At 31.6% G+C, this 19722-nt stretch overlaps 1 protein-coding gene across 6 annotated transcripts in view; it reads left to right on the top strand.

The window, feature by feature from the left end:
- LOC140050149 (protocadherin Fat 1-like) overlaps positions 1-19722 on the top strand; it is an 88016-nt gene that overhangs the window by 43831 nt on the left and 24463 nt on the right. For all 6 annotated transcript variants that reach the window (XM_072095209.1, XM_072095210.1, XM_072095213.1 and 3 more), the window contains exons 5-8: positions 16860-17177; positions 17395-17611; positions 17997-18136; positions 18366-18852. In XM_072095209.1, coding sequence (XP_071951310.1) covers positions 16860-17177; positions 17395-17611; positions 17997-18136; positions 18366-18852 — 1162 coding nt within the window. The remainder of the gene's footprint in view (positions 1-16859; positions 17178-17394; positions 17612-17996; positions 18137-18365; positions 18853-19722) is intronic.

A 19722-nucleotide genomic window follows, 5' to 3' on the forward strand; every position in this document is an offset into this window, starting at 1 on the left:
GGCCTAAATAGTGAAAGAACTATTTATGAATTCAAGAGTTTAAAAAGAAAACGCAATTTAAAATCTTCGGAAAATACCCACAACTGAGTTATTTTCAAAACACATGCACTCCCACTACCAGCATCACGTTGTCTTAGCTCGCTCCTCGTGTGAATGCTGACGTCATCACTCTCCAAAAATACACCATTTTCCGCCCTGGTCCGTGTGCAAGCGTTAGCGTGGACCTGTATATTTACACCCCTGTACAGAGTAGAGTGTAATATCGTGAACTTTTTTCTCGCGTATGAAGGTTTTTTATATAATGGTATGCAGTATAAACGATAAAAAAAAACGATAAACATGATGTTCTTTTATTATTATTTCATAGGCATAACATAAACATGAAATGTCTTGTTCTATGTACACGGCCGAAAAAACGGCATTTTATTGATTTGTGTTATAGACACGGCGATTACGGCAATCATCATTGTATACGGTACTAAATTACATTGAGTTATTCACCCGGCTATAGGGTATATATCTGAGGTTAATAGACCACCAAAGCACAGTCGTACACTAAACACATGCACTATCGAGGCATTTTTGGATCAAAGTTTATTATTAGTTCGTCGAAAAAGATCCGTATTAATTAGAGTATTTAGGAAAGATTTATTTAAATTTACATTATTATGTGACATTGTTATTAAATGTAAATGGAAACAGTTGCTCTAGCCCATTAAACAGTGTGTAAGCATCTATTTTTTCAAAATTTTCTGAGGCTCGGGCAAACCCAACCCCGCTTTCGCGCGTACGGCCCCCCGTGGGGGAATTCGGCCCCCCCCGTCGGGGAAATCCTGGCGCCACCACTGTTTTAAATAAGTTTTATAAGTGTTACCCCAAGCTTCTAATGCAAATGAAATATGAGGCAAAATAAAACAATTATATAAAAGCACCAAAATTGATTGGGGTACAACATATTTAAGTTTGTACAATAAACCAGCCTTAGAACTAATAATTTTATTAACCTTATTAGAATGCACTTTCCATGTAAGTCTATTATCTATATCTACCCCAATGTAAGTTGTAGCTTCAACTTCATCTAATTTTGATTCCTTTATGTATATATCCCCCTTTACTTCAATTATTGTATGCTGATTACGAAATATAATATAATTTGTCTTTTTAGAATTAATTGTCAACTTATTAACATCACACCAATCTACTATATGTTTCAACTGCTCATTTACATTTGTTAGGTCAACAATTTCATGAGGATTAAAAGAACAAAATAAACTAGTATCATCTGCAAATAATCGTGTATCAAAAAAGTCAGAAGAGTTTACAATATCATTTACATAAATAAGAAACAATGTAGGTCCTAAGACCGACCCTTGTGGTACTCCACAAGTTATTGAATTCTCATTAGACTCTATTCCATTTACACTGATACATTGCTTCCTATTATATAAATAATTTTTAAATAAAGCTAATGGCAACCCTCTTATCCCATATGCACTTAACTTATCCAGTAGTATTTGATGATTGACTGTATCGAATGCTTTCTTTAGATCTAAAAATATTCCAACAACTATGGGTATGTTCAGACTCACGGAGTTACGGTGGAGTTATGTACGCGGCGTACATATTTTTGTGTCTGAACCATGCCGCGGATTAGCGTTAGGGAGCTGTTACTCCGCGCCAGTGGCGTTAATAACTCCAGCGGGAGAGGGTAGATTTCATAAGGCTAATCCATTGATGCATCAGTGATTTCAACCTCCGGTCAACGTCAGCCAATGAAAAGACACGACCGCAATTAGCAGCAGTCTATTCGCGAGGTTTTTTTTAATAGCAAAACAATATTATAGCCTATTCCTCGAGCTAGTAGATCAACAGCAACATTCGAATTAAAATGAAACGTGTTACATGGAAAAGTACAGAAGTGGCTGATTTGATTTCATTATGGGGCAGCCCTGAATTTATAGACAAGATAGAACTTAGAAATTGGAAAGCTAGCGCCGGCAACAAGATGGCTGTTTTTAAAGAAATTGCATCTAAACTGCAAAATTCTTCCTGACGAAGTTGGCGTCGGCGACATGATTTCACAAAATTAATTAAAATCATACAAATAATGGCAAAGTCATTGTCCGTGTAATAATTATGTTCGAAATTACTATCTTTCTGTAAGGATTTGCCAAAAAATCGGCAAAAAAACCATTACATTTGAAGGTACCCCCATTGTATTATATTGCTAGGCCTAGTAGTGTTGTAAACTTTCGCGCGTGTCACTCTCAGCTCTGTTGTTGTTATTGTGTGTATGTATCCCATCGGCCGTTTCGGTATGACGGAACTTCCGCTTTAAACGCAAGACGTTTGGAATGCTAATCGTTGTGTCTGAACACCTTGACTTTTAACGCCACGGATTACCGTACGCCTTGCGTAGATAACTCCACCGTAACTCCGTGAGTCTGAACATACCCTATGTTTCCCTTATCTAATTTCTCAGACAAATTTTGTACTAACTCAATAATAGCAAGTTTTGTGCTGTACCCTTCTCTAAATCCATACTGTTGATTATATAATAAATCAAATTTACTTAAATAACATAAAAGTTGCTTATTTATAATTTTCTCAAATACTTTACTAAATTGTGGCAATACAGATATTGGTCTGTAATTCCCTGGATCTGATGGCAGACCCTTTTTAAATAATGGAAATACCTTTGCTTTTTTTAAGTCATCAGGGAAGATCCCTGTAGATAGTGACAAATTAATTATATACGTAAAAGGTCTAGATATATAATCTGCTGCATATATAATTAATTTAGGATTAATTTGGTCCAAGCCTACAGCTTTATTCTTATCTAAACCCTTTAAGATATCATTTACTTCTTCATCAACAACATAATTGAAAAATAATGAATTCTGGGGTACAGTTGATAAATATATATTATGATTTACATTTGTGTTATCAATACATTCTTCTGCAAGATTTTTTCCAATTGAAACAAAATAATCGTTAAAACCATTAATTATTGCTGTTTGATTAGTTTCTATATTAACATTGCCATCACATGATTTAATTTCTAATTTATTAGGTAATTTCATTTTCTTCTTACCTCTTCCTAAAATATCATTAATAATTTCCCATATTTTATTTGTATTACCACACTTTTCTTCAAATTGATCTGAGTAATATTTCTGTTTTGCTGTTCTTAAGGTGTTTGTAAGACAATTTCGATATCGTTTATACTTTGCTAACATATCTACATTGTAATTACTTTTTATTACCTTTGAAAATAACCTATGTTTATGCTTAATTGATTTTTTTATACTAGAATTAATCCATGGTTTCTTTAGTTTCTTTCTTGGGTTAACAGTTTTTAAAACTAATGGTGCATGTTTATTACAAACTTCTAGAAATAACTTTTTAAACTCTGTGTAAGCAGAATTTACCTCTTGACTACCAAATACTTCAGACCAATTTACATTCATAAGATCATGTTGGAAGTGTTGGATATTAAACTTGGAAAATTTTCTAAATTTGATTTGATCAGTCTGTTGGAAGTAGTCATTAAAGTTCTCTAACATACAAAAAGTAGCCAAATGGTCTGATATATCTAATTCTATGGTTCCTGAAGTTAAAAATCTAGAATGGATATTTGTATATACATGATCAATTGTTGTTCTTGAACTACTGGTTATTCGTGTATATACATTAATAAGTTGTATAAAGTTTAAGCAAGACAAGCTATTTTTTAGACTTAAAGCATCTGCAGCATTTAAATTACTTGCATTAATATTAAAATCCCCAATTAATATGCATTCAGTACCTTGTTGTTTAATATTTGCAAGTGACAATTCTAGGCTTTCAATAAATTCCTCAACGTTTGTATTTGGTTGCCTATATAAAACTCCAACTATGAGGGATTTATTTTGACCAACATCTATTTCTAGCCATAAAGACTCAGAATGATGTACATTATAATCAATAGCCGTATAATTAATTGAATCATGTATGTACGCTCCTACTCCACCTCCTCTTTGATTAATACGACATTTAGTTTCCAACAAGTAATTATTCATTTTAAACAAATCCTTGTTTGTAACTTGCCACACTTCCGACAAGGCTATAATTTTAAATTTACTTTGAACCAATTCCTCATAAAATAATTTAAATTCTTCAAAGTTCTTGTTAAGCGATCTAATATTAATGTGAGATACTGAAAACACTGATTGAGATTTATTATCAAAAAAATTACAAAATTCAGATGACGAATATGTCTTACAGCTATTATGTAATTGATAATCTAGATTTTGGTTAGCCATTAAAACCATATAAATAAATATTTAAGTACAGAAAAACTATTAGCATTATTATACAATTTTACCAATATCATCTTCACTATTAATAACAATCAACATTGAACCCTGTTGTTTGCGTACATAGATGCGCCCATTGTATGTCCACAAATACTTATAGTTCTTTGTCTTCCTTATATCGTTTATTTTTCCCATAAGACTACGTTTCTTTTGAGTTAAGTTTTCATTAACATATATGTGGTTTTTACCTGTGTATCCAAGCATATCAGTAGTTGTATTCCTAATCATTTTCCTGTCATTATATACTTGATCACGCTTCTTTCTGCTGCAAAATTTGACAATTATTGGTCTGTCTGTTCTATCTCGATTACCAATCCTATGTGACGCCTTGATGTCCTCTTTTTTTATACTACTGTCGATTTCCTTTAGAACTTTCAGTGCAATATCTTCAGTATTTTCATTTGCAATTTGTGATATACCTCTTATTTCAATATTCTCTCGTCTGCTATACTGATTCTGTTCATCCTGCTCTTTCTCTAATTTCTCCACTCTTCTCGTAAGATCTTCGTTATCTTCTTTCAGTTGTTTATTTTCTTGCTCAATGCTTTTCATCTTAACACAGTTTTCTTCAATTAGTTTGTTAAAGAATTCCATGGACGATTTGATTTCCCTCATATTTTCTAAGAGACTGGGTATAAACTTGACTTGGTCTTTTATATCAGATAGTTGTTTCAAAACTGCATCTGTTGGAACATCATCTGCCGAGTCTTCATCTCCAACTATTAACACCTCATCCTCTTTCCCTTTTCCTTTAACGGTCTTAGGTCTAGGCATCCTTGTTTGTTGTATAGCCTATTCCCACGTGTACTCTTGCTCACCTCACTCAGCTAGTCACTAGAGTGAACACTGCCTGGCTAGTAGCTTCCGGTTTGTGGCCTAGGCCTAGCTTTTGGATAACGTGTTAACATCAGATTCAAACCAAACCAGGTGCTAATTTTACAGAATCCCAACATAAATAAGATATAAATGACACTTAACCACAAATTCTGTTTATAAAATAATTAAAACCGGATAATTTTGGAGCCCTTGAGAGAGCAAAATCCTAAATATCCACATGGTCCAAAACGCCCTCAATACTAGAGCGCTCTAGATCACAGAGCTTGCCCGGGTTAGATTCAAGACCAATAATAAGTAGTTATAGAAACAAATTATATAAAATGATAAACTTTTGCTGAATATAGAAAAGCCAGGGTGTTTTGTGATCTTAAAGTAGTACACATGTACTATATCTGTTTTGTGCTATTATTAAAATTGTGTATGTGCTTAAACTGATGATTCATCGTGAAATTGGGCTTTTTTTGTTGTTAATCAACAATTTTTTTGGTTAGATAATTTCTACTACTCATGCATCTCTCGCACTCATTTAAATTCCTGTCCATATGTCTGCGACATTATCATTTTTGGCCGCAATTCAAATGTGAACTTTCGTTCTGGATAATAATAATAAGAAAAAGAAAAAATATGTTGATTGTCTCGTGATTAATCAATGATGTAAATCCCCATTTAAGCTTTTGTCTTAATTTTTAATATGAATTAGTCCCTGGCCGATAAACTATGTCTTAATCAACAATAATTAGAGCGAATCATAACTTGCCATCATCGACCGATTAATAATCATTAATGATGCGACCATGTTGTGTCAATTTATCTAGTTCCCACGATTCCTTACTCGTCTTCCTTTCATGACTGATATATGTCACCGTGGTGCTAAGCGATCTCCCAGCTAATTAGCGGCGTTTAAGTGTGGACGGGAGTATTTGATCAACGTGTAACAATTGTTTAATGGAGCTGTGCTTAATGTCAACTTTTCGGTTGTCTAGGCCATAAAACATATCATTAGGTAATGTAATTAGGAAGCTGGATGAGGAGTCTAGGCCTTGACTTGCGGCACTAGAGTATTCACCCATCATCATATGCCTTGTTTCTGCTGCATAATGCACAATTTATTTGAAATTAGATTGAAAATAAAAAAAAATTCTGTACAGTATCGACCTGATTTCTGCTATTTAAAGTTTTCCTCCCAAAAAACTGTTTAGGTGTAAAGTTTCTATGGTTTCCTATTAATAGTAGTATTATAAGAAAACTGTTTAATGCTTTGTAAAATGTTGAATAGTTATAAATTGAAAGATCATTAGAATATGAATAATGGTCTGCATTAGGTGGCATTTTATTTCAATTATAAAATATCAACTTGGGCAACAATAGAAAGTTTAACCGGAGCTACCCTTTAAATCAGTGCCAAATAAAGTCTCTAAAATTACCAAAAATGCATTGTGCTCAGCTAGTTAAATGGTCCTAATTTCATAGTATCCTGTGTTTTGGACACAGAAATACCATACAAAAAAATACGGAAGTTACCATTGTAAACCAAGCAATTAAAAAGGCCCACACCTACTTAAACGCAACAATTGGTTATAAACTTTTAATCTTTATATTAAATTCATATCACATGGTCATATTCCTCCACTTCCTCTCCCCAATGACTTCTATAGTATGATACATACCATGTTAAAGTCCATAAGGACTGTATGTTATAATATCACAAGTTGTTACCATGACCCTATAGTATATAAGTGTCAGCATTAATATTTAGTAAAAATAATGAATGGACTTGATACTAATTGAAACTGTGTGTGTACATTGCCTGCTACTTGTCCATTAAATTTACAATGTGTTTTTTTGGTGAAATTTATGTCCATTCATAGTTTTTGTGAAAGATTTTGACAGTGATAGACCAAATTGATTTTGAGGTGTGGAGCGTGAAATAAGAACTAAAAGGGAGTTCCGGGCGTGGCAGTTGACCTCGTTTTTCATGCGTGGCAGGTGACCTTATTTTTCAGGCGTGACAGGCTAATTAGGTGTAAGATGACATGACAGTATTTTACTTTATTCATTCATTGCAACGTTTACAATGTGGGGACGGAAAAAAGTACATCACTATTGGAAAAATTTGACATCACCTTAGAAGATCAAAATTCCAAAACATCATAATAATGTCACTACAAAACACCTACCAAACTGAGAAAAAATCTTGGCATTGAAATATTCTTAGAAAATCATATAAGAATATTTAATATTATTCATTTTCCTTTTAATATTTTAATTTTATTTAACCAGTGGAATTTTTATTGGCCATTAGCAGTGGGCCATATTTTATATTAAACCCTGTCATGTCCAGACAGCATGCTTATTATATGATTAAAAACACTTGCACATGTGCATGGGTAAGACTGTTCGCTGACCCAAAGTTTATTATAAGAACTCTTAAATCTGGCCGTGGTTAAGTATATCCTGATTAAATCAGATTATATTGCTCATACTAAATGAGAATTTTCACATTCGATGTCAATTCACGAAGTCCTACCCACCATTACACAGAAAAACGTGTTCACATTTCTATACACAAACCTGCATTAATTAAACTTCACACAAATAGAAACCTCTGTCCCCGCAGAGATCTGGTTTTCTTTAACTAGGAAAAAGGGAGGGGGGGGGGGGGCGGGCGGTTGGAGGGGAAAGAACATCACACTCCCTCTTCAACCTTTTCTTAGTCTAAAAAAAATGTTTTGTACTTTATAAAATATATGCCTCCCAATCTAAGTATCTCTTTTCCTCCCCTTATTGTTATAGTTTACTAGGATACACACCCCTACTTATAAACGTTTACATTTCAGTCTTTTGCATAACTGTTATATCTGTACTGTAATATCTTTTTTTGCATAAAATGTGTATTGTAGGTCTCTGTTAGTAATTTTGCGAATTCTACAGGGAAATTCTTGCATTATATGATTAATTATTGTTGAATTTGTCCCGTGAGAGACACTGTATTAACAGACAAGAAAAACAGAATTAAAATGTGTAGGTTCTGACATGTTATATACATTAGGAATAGTGATATGAACACGTTCAACTGGCTATATGTCATTTTACTTGTATTACTATGTATTTTGATATTCCAGCTTGATACAGTGATTTCTTATACATATTTGGTTGTTTCGTGCCTAGCTTACTTGGATAAACATTTTGCCTTCTCTTAGAAGTAAGAGAACAACACAAAAAGGAGAATATTTTGGTTAAACACCCCACCTAGAAATTGGACAGTTCACAAACAACACCCTCTGGTGTGGACATCCAACGTCTCACAGTCATTTCTTCTTGTACTGCTGCTAAGCTGAATAATCGTTTTATAAATAATTTTATTTTTTTGTTGTTAAAAAAACATAAAGTATATTTAGTTATTCTGTAATCAGCTTCATACAGTAGATAAAATGCATTTTATACTCATATAATGTTTAGACCATATAGTTATACATAGTGAAAATCATTTTAAACCTGAAATTAATAAACATACCATTAATTTAATAAAAAGGGTTTTGATTATTCTGTTAAAATCCCCTATTTAGATGCCCAAGCAATACAGACATATCTGGTTGTTTTCAAAATTTGTGTAAAGGCTGCAAACATGAAATTTATGCATTTCAATATGACAGAAATTTTGATATGAATATTTTATGCTCGCTTCAACATGCATCAAACCTGTGTCGTTGGTTAGGTGGAATGTATCTCTCTAGAGAAACATTCAGTTAGGTTTTACATACCCCCTGAAGCGGGCGTCTCTATCTCTTGTGGCATGTTTGTCTGAAAAAAAAAAGTATAGTACAAACATTTTTAACTTTGCAGGAATGTCGAAAAGATTTATTGATAATGGAAATGAAAATATTTGCTGAATGTGTTATTCATGTTGGCTAATAAAACATATTGTTTGGAAATTTTGGATCATATCAGTTTCTTGACAATAATGTATTTACTGTAATTCAGTACAACGACAAAAAAATGGAAAAAAATAAAATGATTGCAATATGTAGCAGATTCTCAGTACTGTAATTTGTACAGTATCATAGGTACATTCAGGAATATGGTGTCACTTATATATCACATGTGTACCTGTGTCATAGGTCACAAGTCTTAATAAAATACAGGTGCCAAAATGTTATACATGTGACTGTGTAATTATGGAATTTGCTATGAAACTGGGGAAATACCATACATACATTACAAAAAATCGATTGCAATATCACATTTGTTGTTAGTCTATGTTACTGAATACCAGTATATATTATTTTGTTATTTTATCTTTTTGGATATGTGTCCATATAGAAATAGAAGTTTTTCCACTGTAATTTTTTAGTTGTTAACAATGATAACATGAACTAAAAATTAAGGGAACAAATAAAATATATATATTTATCAAAACATATTATACCTACAGTAACATAATATATTAAAATCATAATTATTGACCAAAAATTAATTTTAAAAACTGGATGTCACAATGGCAGATATGGTGTTATGGAGGAATCTAGTCATATAAGTTTGGATATGTCCCAAACTACAGGTAGTTCTAGATATTTTAAAGGAAATGTTATGTACAGCTAGGTACATAGTATTACCTAAATCAACATAACACCACTTGATATCAGATGAATTCACAACCTAGTTATGACGCGAGGTAGTTATATCGATTATTTAGATATTCTTACTTTATTTTAGTTTAGTTTAGTATATTGCAGAGAAATGTAATCTAGCCCACAGTTGATCAATAATTTGGATAGCCTTACACAATTTGAATAGCTAGTATGGGAGTTAAAGATCAGAATAACATACATTAGTAACATATAGTGTATCCAACACTATATGGTCTGTTTACCAACTTAATACGATAGCAACACTTTTAAGTAGATTTGAATCAAATTTCAACTCGGAACGATGGAATAGAGTATAATAATTCATTTATAATAATAAAAAAAAAAGTATCTGAAATTAATACACCTACATTCTAATAAAAATTTTTCCTGTATATCATCTGTTCTTCATATTCAAGGCCCAAATAAATAAAAAATAAGTTTCAAGGCCCCTTATCAATTTTGGAGCTTTAGGACTTGGTTATAGTTTCATTTTTGACATTTTGTTGGTCTTTTTCAGAAACAAATGTCATCAAAATTGCTGGATCTTGGATATCAAGCATAATGGACAATTGTTTCAAAATATTAAAAGTCCCTAAAAAGTAAATTCCAGACTTAAAGTAAAAAAAAAAATTTTTATTTGGTCTAAAATGCATTCTGAATACCAGACATGCAAAAATCCAGACATTTTGAGGCAACCAGAGGTGTTACTTTTGGGACCAGTGTTTCAGTGATTTATTACTTTGATATTAATAGAACTGGGAAAAATGTTTTAATAAAAATGAAATTAGTTACTATGCATATATAATACAATACAATTCTTTATTCTGGAATACTCTTTCAATATATTGTTGGTCTCCCAAAAAGTCCATATTAAAAAACTTTAGATTAACCTAAAATAAATTTATTTTTATTAGTGTTAATTATAGTAGAGGAATACATATTGTAGACTCTGATAAATGTATTATTACTAATTTGATTACTGTTACTAGTATTATTGATTTAGATTAATAATTCAGATTCCAAAAGATACTTGATACCATATAATTTATCGATAATTAATAAATCTAATTATGTATATTATTAATTATTACTGCGTGAAATAGTTGTATTAATAAGGCTAATTGATTGGAAATCACAATATTTGACTAGCCTGCGTAGCAATCAATAAGTGCGCATGAACCAAGTAATTTAAGACCGATACTGAGCTCTACTTTAATATGAAAGCTTTTAGCCAGTGAATTTTAAGGTTGACTTCCATGAAATCGCGAAATATGGTACAGTGTTACTTGGAAGTTCATATTTTCTAGTGAATAAAATTATATAAGTTATAAAAATTATTAAAGTATATGAAATAAAATGTAAACATAAAGAAAAAAGCAGTAAATTAGTATCTTGGGTTTGGTTGGAGAATCCTCGCAGAAAATCTCATATTTTGATTTTTACTAAAAAGAAAAATATATGCATTAACACATACAACATTTCCACATTTTGGGATAGAACTTCTTAGTAATATTGAAATCGTTAATTTAAATTAAATAATAATTAATAAGATCATCAGAAAAACAAAATAAGATTTTTAGGAATTATGTAATATGAAATGCTGACTGTTTTTTAAATAACTGATTTCTCTTCTTTTTTTTGTAAATGTAACTGATTCCTCCTCCTTTTTTGTGAAAAATATAACAAACGAAAACAAGGTTTGAAAGGGAAAGCAATTTTATAAATGTAGACGGTTGTTCAATCAAGCATGAAATATGTAATTTTTCTTCAACAGTCGCCAGTTATACCTATTTATGCAAACATAAATAAAGTGCTAGCATAGAAGAATGAGTGGTTTTGCAGCTAATATGCTTCTTTGATTGCCTGTATCATAATATGGCAGCGTTCTGATATTCTACCAAAGATTTAACAAAAGGTGCAAATTTGGTACACGTCGCATAAAATAAAAACTATCTTTAGTATAGCGCGATTTGAGTATGTCTACCATCATAAAATTTCCTCCCGGCTCCCCAAATAATGGTACTATAGTTGTTTTGTTGATCCGTTTGAAATTGACTTTGATGTTTTACAAAACATGGAAGCACTATGTCGACAACATTTTATAGAAATGTTCAACTTTGTTTAAGTGGCCATAAATAATATAGGAAGACTTGTGTTTTGTTTGTGGTACAAAATGCATTATATTTTAAATCAAAAGACTGATTAGCCTATATATATATTTCTTTTTTTTCCTTTCAAAACAATTACAGTACTGATTTCAGTACATAATTGGGTCATGTTTCAAAATGGGATTACAGTATATCTGAGGACCAGCATGGCTTGTGTTCACATGGACATAACATAATATATTATTTATAACAATTTAAATCTCTGTCTACACTATAAACTTTATGTAACAAAAAAATGTTATTTGCTCATAATATGGACATGATGATGATGTCATATCTCTAACATATTTGGTTACACTTTTTTTGTCAAACTAGTTTGATAGTGTGGACAGAGCTTAACATTGGATGAGCTTACTCCTTTGATTCATACCGTAATAATAATATATATTTAAATATATTTTTTTTGTTTTTGACTGTTTTGACTAACAGATGTAGAATCATTTAATATATTGTGTGACCTCTACAATAAATTAAGGTTAAATTAGAATTAGAAAGATTACTTGTAGATCTAATAAAGGTTGATTGAACACGATTAGAAAAGAAACGTGATTGTCGCTCCTCTGAAAGGCAACTAGTTTAAAAACTATATAAAAAAAATGCTTTCACTCGTGTTCCCTTAAAACAGCCTCTCTACATTAAGTGTACATTTTTATCAAATCAAATTTGCATTCAAGATGTGAACTTGAAACTTCATGAGGATGTTTTGATTTAAATAGATTTTAATGAATCAGTTCAATGCATTTACGAGTGCACATAAATAATTCCGCACACGTTTTTTACAAGATCAGTGAAAACATGAGGTGTTTGCCAATCATTAGAGTAGTCAGGCTTGCATTCAACCTTGATATTTATAGACAGACGTTGCATTTCCCTATCAACTTGACTGCGTAACTTTAATCTATCAAAACACAGAAAAAAAGGAGACTGTTTACGTGAATGAAGCCAAGTATTTGATAGAATATTACATTATAGTTACTTCCCATGTATTGTTCAAAGAAATGTTTACCGTATGCTCTTAGAGAAGGGCTATCTGTAGCAAGTTGTTAAAGTGGCTAGACAGCTTGTTGTCTCATGATACTCAGGTAATTGCATCACACATAAATTCAGTATATTGCTATATAGGTTTCGCAACTTTGCATACTGCCTTATCATGGACTATTTAGTACTGGCCCTTCTATTTAGTGCTTTCCCAATGAGTAAACTCTCTGATACTTTATAAATTTTTTCTTTGTGAACTATGGTAATACAAAACGAGTACCAGTTCTAACCACCAGTGATTAGATTTATCAAATGCTCCTAGCAAAATAATCTTCTGAAAACTTTGTTTCAAGTTAATGATTTTGCTTAAATCAGTTTCAAAATGACCTCCTAAGAAATTATTACATATATTTTTTGTCTTTCAATCTTGAATGATAAAGTCCATTTCATATTAGATAAAAGGTTTCTTTAAAAAAGCCTATGTTTTTCATTTTCTTAACTGTCATTATCATAGTTTCTAAATGTTAATTTTCGGGCCAGCTAAGATTTGGGCTAATTTTCGGGCAAGCTAAGATGTTGGCTGTCTTAAATTATTAGAACAAAGTCATAGTTCTGAATGTTTTCATTGATAAACAAATTGTTGTTATTAAAATAAGTAATTAATAATGAAGGATGTTTCAAATAATATAATACAATGTTCAATTACAAATTGTTTGTATCACAAATAGAGGGGGAAGTATTTTCTTAAGATAATTTGCAAAGTAAACATTTTAATTTAATCTTGACCCTGGCCATTGAACTTTACTTGACCTTTTTGTCGAAATCCTCCTCGTTCCTCTTTGTGTGAAAACCTCACTTCACGTACAACTAATTGTCCATTTCCTACAGTTTGTACAGTACAGCCTTCTTCGGAGTTATATCAATTTCTAATTGCAATGATACCATTTCGGTGGTCTATTGGCTCGTTTTGGTTATTTAAACCTCAAAATTATATTATAAGACCCTGTATTGTTCCAATACAATTGAAGATATACTTTTATAATCGGTTGTTTTGGGATATTTTTACAAATAAGAGGGTTGTAAAGACTATAACAGGACTCGGCCATGAACTGAGAGTATCATTTCCCTGATATTACTATTATTGTTATTATTACATAACAAACGCATTGTAGTCAACCTTTTCACCTTCCTTGGACTTAAGTCCTATATTCCATAGGGAAAAACAAATGGACATGCGGCTCCTATTAATGCCATGGTCAAGTTTAATTTGTCTGTTAATAATCTTGATTGAGAGGAAAGTATATAAATATGATTTGAATCTGTCAATGCTATTCCATCGTAATTACATCACCCTCTGATGACAGAGTTATTTACCAGGGTTGGATTTTACTAGGAAAACAAACTGAATTTAAAATATAGGTAGAGGAAAAATAGAATTTGAATTTAACAAAAAATGATCATCATTAATGATACAGTGTGTAATGTTAATACAAATGCTTAAGATCTCTACTTAAAAATTAGGATGTGTAACCGATATTTTCTGAAAACATTTTTAAAAACCTAGATAAATTACATCAAAGACTAAAATACCTAGTTGCCACAATAATTTTACATTTGCCTTTCGGGCAAGTGTAAAGCTTATTGTTACAAACAAGCTCGTAAATAGGCTAATATCTTTAGCGTGGCATTACTGAGCAAGATATTGTATAGTATAAATTCCAAATTATACAACTGACATTTGTGTTGAATTGAATTGATGTTTAGTAATAATTACAAAGCAAATAATTAGTAACAAATTAATTCTGTTACTCGGAAAATTGCTTTTTCATTGTTGCTCCATAAAAAAATTAGGACTAACGAATAATTTGAATATTGAATTAGGTGATTGATTTTGTGAATGATGTTGGATGAACCGTATGAATGGAAAAGACTATTCCGTGTTTACGGTCAGCCTGCAGCCTGATGGTACTGCCCGAGGGCATCCATCCATTCATCAATAATTTATTTCTCTTCTGTACTCCAATGAACTTCAAAACATCTAGAAATCAATATTTGTTGTGATAGATAGAAGCGGATAGAGTATTATCTGTTTTCTCATTGGTGGAATGTCTTAGTTGTTTTTATGTGTATTCAAGAAAAGATTGATTAAGGAATTTGGTATACTGTATTAAAGTAATTAGTCTAAAGCTCTGTCTACACTATCAAACTAGTTTGAAAAAAAAAAAATATGTGCCCAAATATGGTAGTGATATGCCCAAATAAGGTAGTGATATGACATCATGTCCATATGGGCATATCACATTTTTTATCACGTAAAGTTTAATAGTGTAGGCAGAGCTTTAAACTGTACATTTTCTTTTTCCATTTGTTGGTCTCTTTCATTGAGCAATTCCATATTAGTATTGTTATAAATCTTGCATTCCATATTATTATTATATGTAAATTAATTGTTAATAATTTATATTAATACGATATTTTGAATTATAAATAGGTTTTGCTAGATTTTCAATTTGTGGTCTTATTTCATCGGTGGAGTTTCATTGCTGCTTATAAATGACATGCATTAAAAAATAAAATACAACATTTTTAAAGCTTCAAAATTAAAATGTATTTTGAAGTTGTTAGTGCTTTAGAGAAGAAACTGGTTTTATTGTATTATATTTTTCATTCACCATTGTTTTTTTTTTATTGAGTTTATAATTTTATTATGCAATTTTATCTGTCACGTTCATGGGCTACTAAACAATACAGCTATTGAAAATAGCCTTCATTTTCACTTTATTAATCAGGATAATAAATTTGTCAAATTTCAAATTTTTTCATAACAATATAAAGTCTGTTCTGGAAAAAATTTATAATATTTATATATAATTTATTATACTTCTGGTAGTGGAAAAAATATTCTTAATATTCTATCATCATTCCTTTAATTTGTATTTCTTTTAAAATAGGAGTAAATCATCAAAATCAATCAATCAATGATTTTAGAAAAGTATTTATTGGTCTAAACTGATATTTTAATTTTTTTTAAGGACAGGGAGATTTTTTTCCTTTTTTTAAATTAGTTCATAGATTGTGCGGTTCCTTTTATTTTCATTATTTTGAGTAGATTAAAACTTGGCCTTAGATACAATACATTTAATGAAAATTAAATTACAAAGAAAAGGAAATAATTAAGGCATTAATTTGCGCAGTATACTACACCTGTTAGTTTATCTTTCAGAGCCTAGACCTTGTACACTGTAGTAACCTTCATTAGTTCATAAAAAAAGAAAGTGCTTGTTGAAATATAAGCAATTTTTGTATAAAGTCCTTGAAGTTCAAGTAAACAATCTGTATATTATCATTTTGTGCTGTAAAATGTTCTTTTATGATTAAAAGATAATTTGAAGAGATTTAAAATGTCTATATAATGATGCTATTTGATAATGTTTTGTACACTGTTAATTTTAATCATGTAGGCCTTTGTATTGTTTTGTATGTTGATGAGGTAATTAGGTCAATCATTATTTATTGTAAACATGAATATGTATGTAATAAAATGCATTTTGAAAACAATATATTTCATAGTTATATTTCATGTTCCACGTTGGAAATAAATTTTAAATTTTCTTACAAATCATAATGATAAATATTAATTGAATATTAATTGGAATTTAAAGGAATAATAATCAAATGGATAATGTGGCAATTAACAAATATATTTTGTGATGCATTTCTACGTGGATTACATATACGGTAATAATAAAGATAATACTCAAACCATTACATTTTTCCTAATCTCAGATATTGTTGTTTTTAGAACTCTTCAGCTGAGCTCTAAATATTATTTTTGATCAAAGCCTACTGCAATATTTAGTAACTAATGTGTTTTTTTTTTGTCTTCGTAGGTTGGTATAACCGATAACGGAGTGCCACCGATGAGTACTGTAGCCATGGTGATAGTCAAAGTGACAGATCTGAACGACAATAAGCCACGGTTCACAAAGAACTACTACAACCCAAAGATTCCCGCTAAGAACAAAACATCCGAATCAATACCGATATTTCGGGTTTTCGCAACAGACACCGATGCTGGTCCTAACGCGGAATTGAGTTACTTTATTACTCAGGGAAACGATAATCAACGGTTCTCGCTGGATGCAAAGACCGGTGTACTGTCAACTCGCAAAGCATTAGATGCATCCGTGAGATATCCCCTTCTTTCCGTAAGTAATTTATTTTTTATTTAAATGAAATGGAACATTATTTTGTTATTCAGGAAAGTAAAAAAAAGAATGTCCACAGTAGTCATCATGATTTTTTTAAGCCTATTGCTGTAACCATTTTCATAATCATCGTTACAATTCAATTACTTAATATTACATTACAGTATTACCAAGTAATATTTGTACCATTACATTTTTTTTATATTTCATCTATTAGTTGGCAGTACTGGATACAGGAACTCCTAAGCAGAAGAAAGGGACAGCTAAAATTTCATTGACAGTTTTTGATAGCCCCGATAATTCACCAAATCCACCAGAATTTATGTGGTTTAGTCCGTCAGTTGAAGTACAAGAAAAATTGGAAATCGGCAAGCTTGTCGATCGTGTAGTAGCCGAAGATCCAGACGGGGATGAATTATATTATAAAATTATAGGTAAGTCCTTACCTGTTCTACCACAAGAACCATGTTCGAGGAGAACCATGAACATGTCGATTGTTTGACTGTCGTTTGCAATGCCTCTCCCTTAAACGCTAGGTCACTCAACTCAACACCTTGACAAAGATATTGTAAGAATGCCATGTTTTATTCATCAGTGATCATAACGTTTCCAATTTTTATTTAACACTTATATATATTTAAAGTACATGTTTTGTTTTTGTCTATACTGTAGTAGCACAAGTTTCCCAAGATGTCCTGACATATAACTCATGGGGTCAAAATTATGATACTAGGCTTGCAAACCCCGAACTGCATCGTCTACACCACCCTCCAATCAAATATCATTTATAATAATCATGACAAATTAATTTTTTTTCAGATGGTGATCCAACTAGTACTTTCTGTATTGATCCAAACAATGGCGTTATTCAGTTAGCATTACCTTTGGATTGGGAAGTAAATCCTAACTACGACCTCACTATTACGGTCACCGATGGCACTCACACGATAGAACAAGTTGTACGTAATGTTTGTTTATTTTATAAAGCTTATTTGATCATTGGAAACTCTCTCAAAATTCCAAAAGGTCCCAAATTTGTTTTTGTTTCGTAATACAAAAAATGTGTTCATACTATTGAAATTCATTTAGACAAGAAGACTTGCAAGAAAAGCAAATATACTGCATAGTGGAAGAGTCTTTATTGGATTTTGTATTAAATAATAATTAATTAAACATTTTTTTTCTTAGCTTCGAGTGAATATCCTGGATTCTAATGATAATGCCCCAGAGTTTGACAAAACAGAATACGAAGTGATCACCTCAGAAAACACGCCGGTCACCACTAATATACTTAAAGTTACAGCAACAGATAGAGATTCAGCAAGCTTTCTATCGTACACAGTACTAGACAACACCGACTCGGCCAGGGAACGTCTCTTCACGGTAGATGGCCGTACTGGAACTATAGCTGTTGCCAAACGTTTAGACCACGAGAACCGAAAGACGCATACATTGAATATAATGGCGCAAGACCACGGAACACCCACCAAAAGTGCTTATGCACGTGTCGTAATCAGGGTTACAGATTTTAACGACCACGCACCTTCGTGCCATCCGGAGGGATTTAGTGGACGTGTGTACGAGAGTGCTGCACCTGGCACACAGATCTTACAAGTTACAGCTGTTGATCTCGATAAAGGAGACAATGCTAAATTATCTTATAATATCGAAAGCGGTGAGTTTACCAGCAATATGGTTCATTTATATTCCTGTAGGCCTGATTTTTTAAATTGGGGTCTGCATCTTATAGTATAATGAGTATGTAGTTGACCAATTTCTTAAAGGTCAAGGCCTAGATACAATTTTGGAAATAGCCATTTTTATTGATGTTTGTAGTATGATGGAATTTAACATTCATTGTTTTATCAATGACATAATCATCAACACAACATCCAAATCAGGTCCAATTGTCCCATTATTTAGCTAAGTAAATTCAGCTATAGCAAAGGCTACATTATATGCGTGGTGAGTAAAACAAAAAGAAAGTATTTGTTTAATCATAGAGAATTTATTAGTATAGATACTAAATAATACTCTTATTTACTTTATTAATTTGTAACAGCTTAGGGAATTAATGTGTTAAGTAGTCTAGTTTTTATCAATTTCCAAGAATATTATAAGTAGTATTATGTTCACTTGCAGCATATGTCTTGGTTGACGCTGAAAATTACAAATAGAATGAAGATTGAACATTATTAAAGCCAAATATATCATACATCAGTGATGAGAAGTGTTAAAATCAATGTTCCGTAAACTAGCTCACACTATCACCAGGTTCTGCCGTCGTCACATTATTTATTAGTTGCTGTAGGCAATTACAGTTCGTTTTTTTACAACAGTGTTTAGAGTTTCTTAACGGTTGTTGAGTATGTGAGGGGTTTGTTGTCAAGGGAGTTGATGTGGTTCTTGTACTAGAATAAGGACGCCACCAGGCTAGGTTAATGAACCAACTGTTGTCCCAGCTGAAATGACTAAGTTTACATTAATGTACCCCTGGTTAAGGCTCATTATGACAGGGCTTGCTGTGGCTTACGTATGCAAAGAT

The sequence above is a fragment of the Antedon mediterranea genome, chromosome 5 (genome assembly GCF_964355755.1).
Source record: "Antedon mediterranea chromosome 5, ecAntMedi1.1, whole genome shotgun sequence".
Classification (NCBI taxonomy): Eukaryota; Metazoa; Echinodermata; class Crinoidea; order Comatulida; family Antedonidae; genus Antedon; species Antedon mediterranea.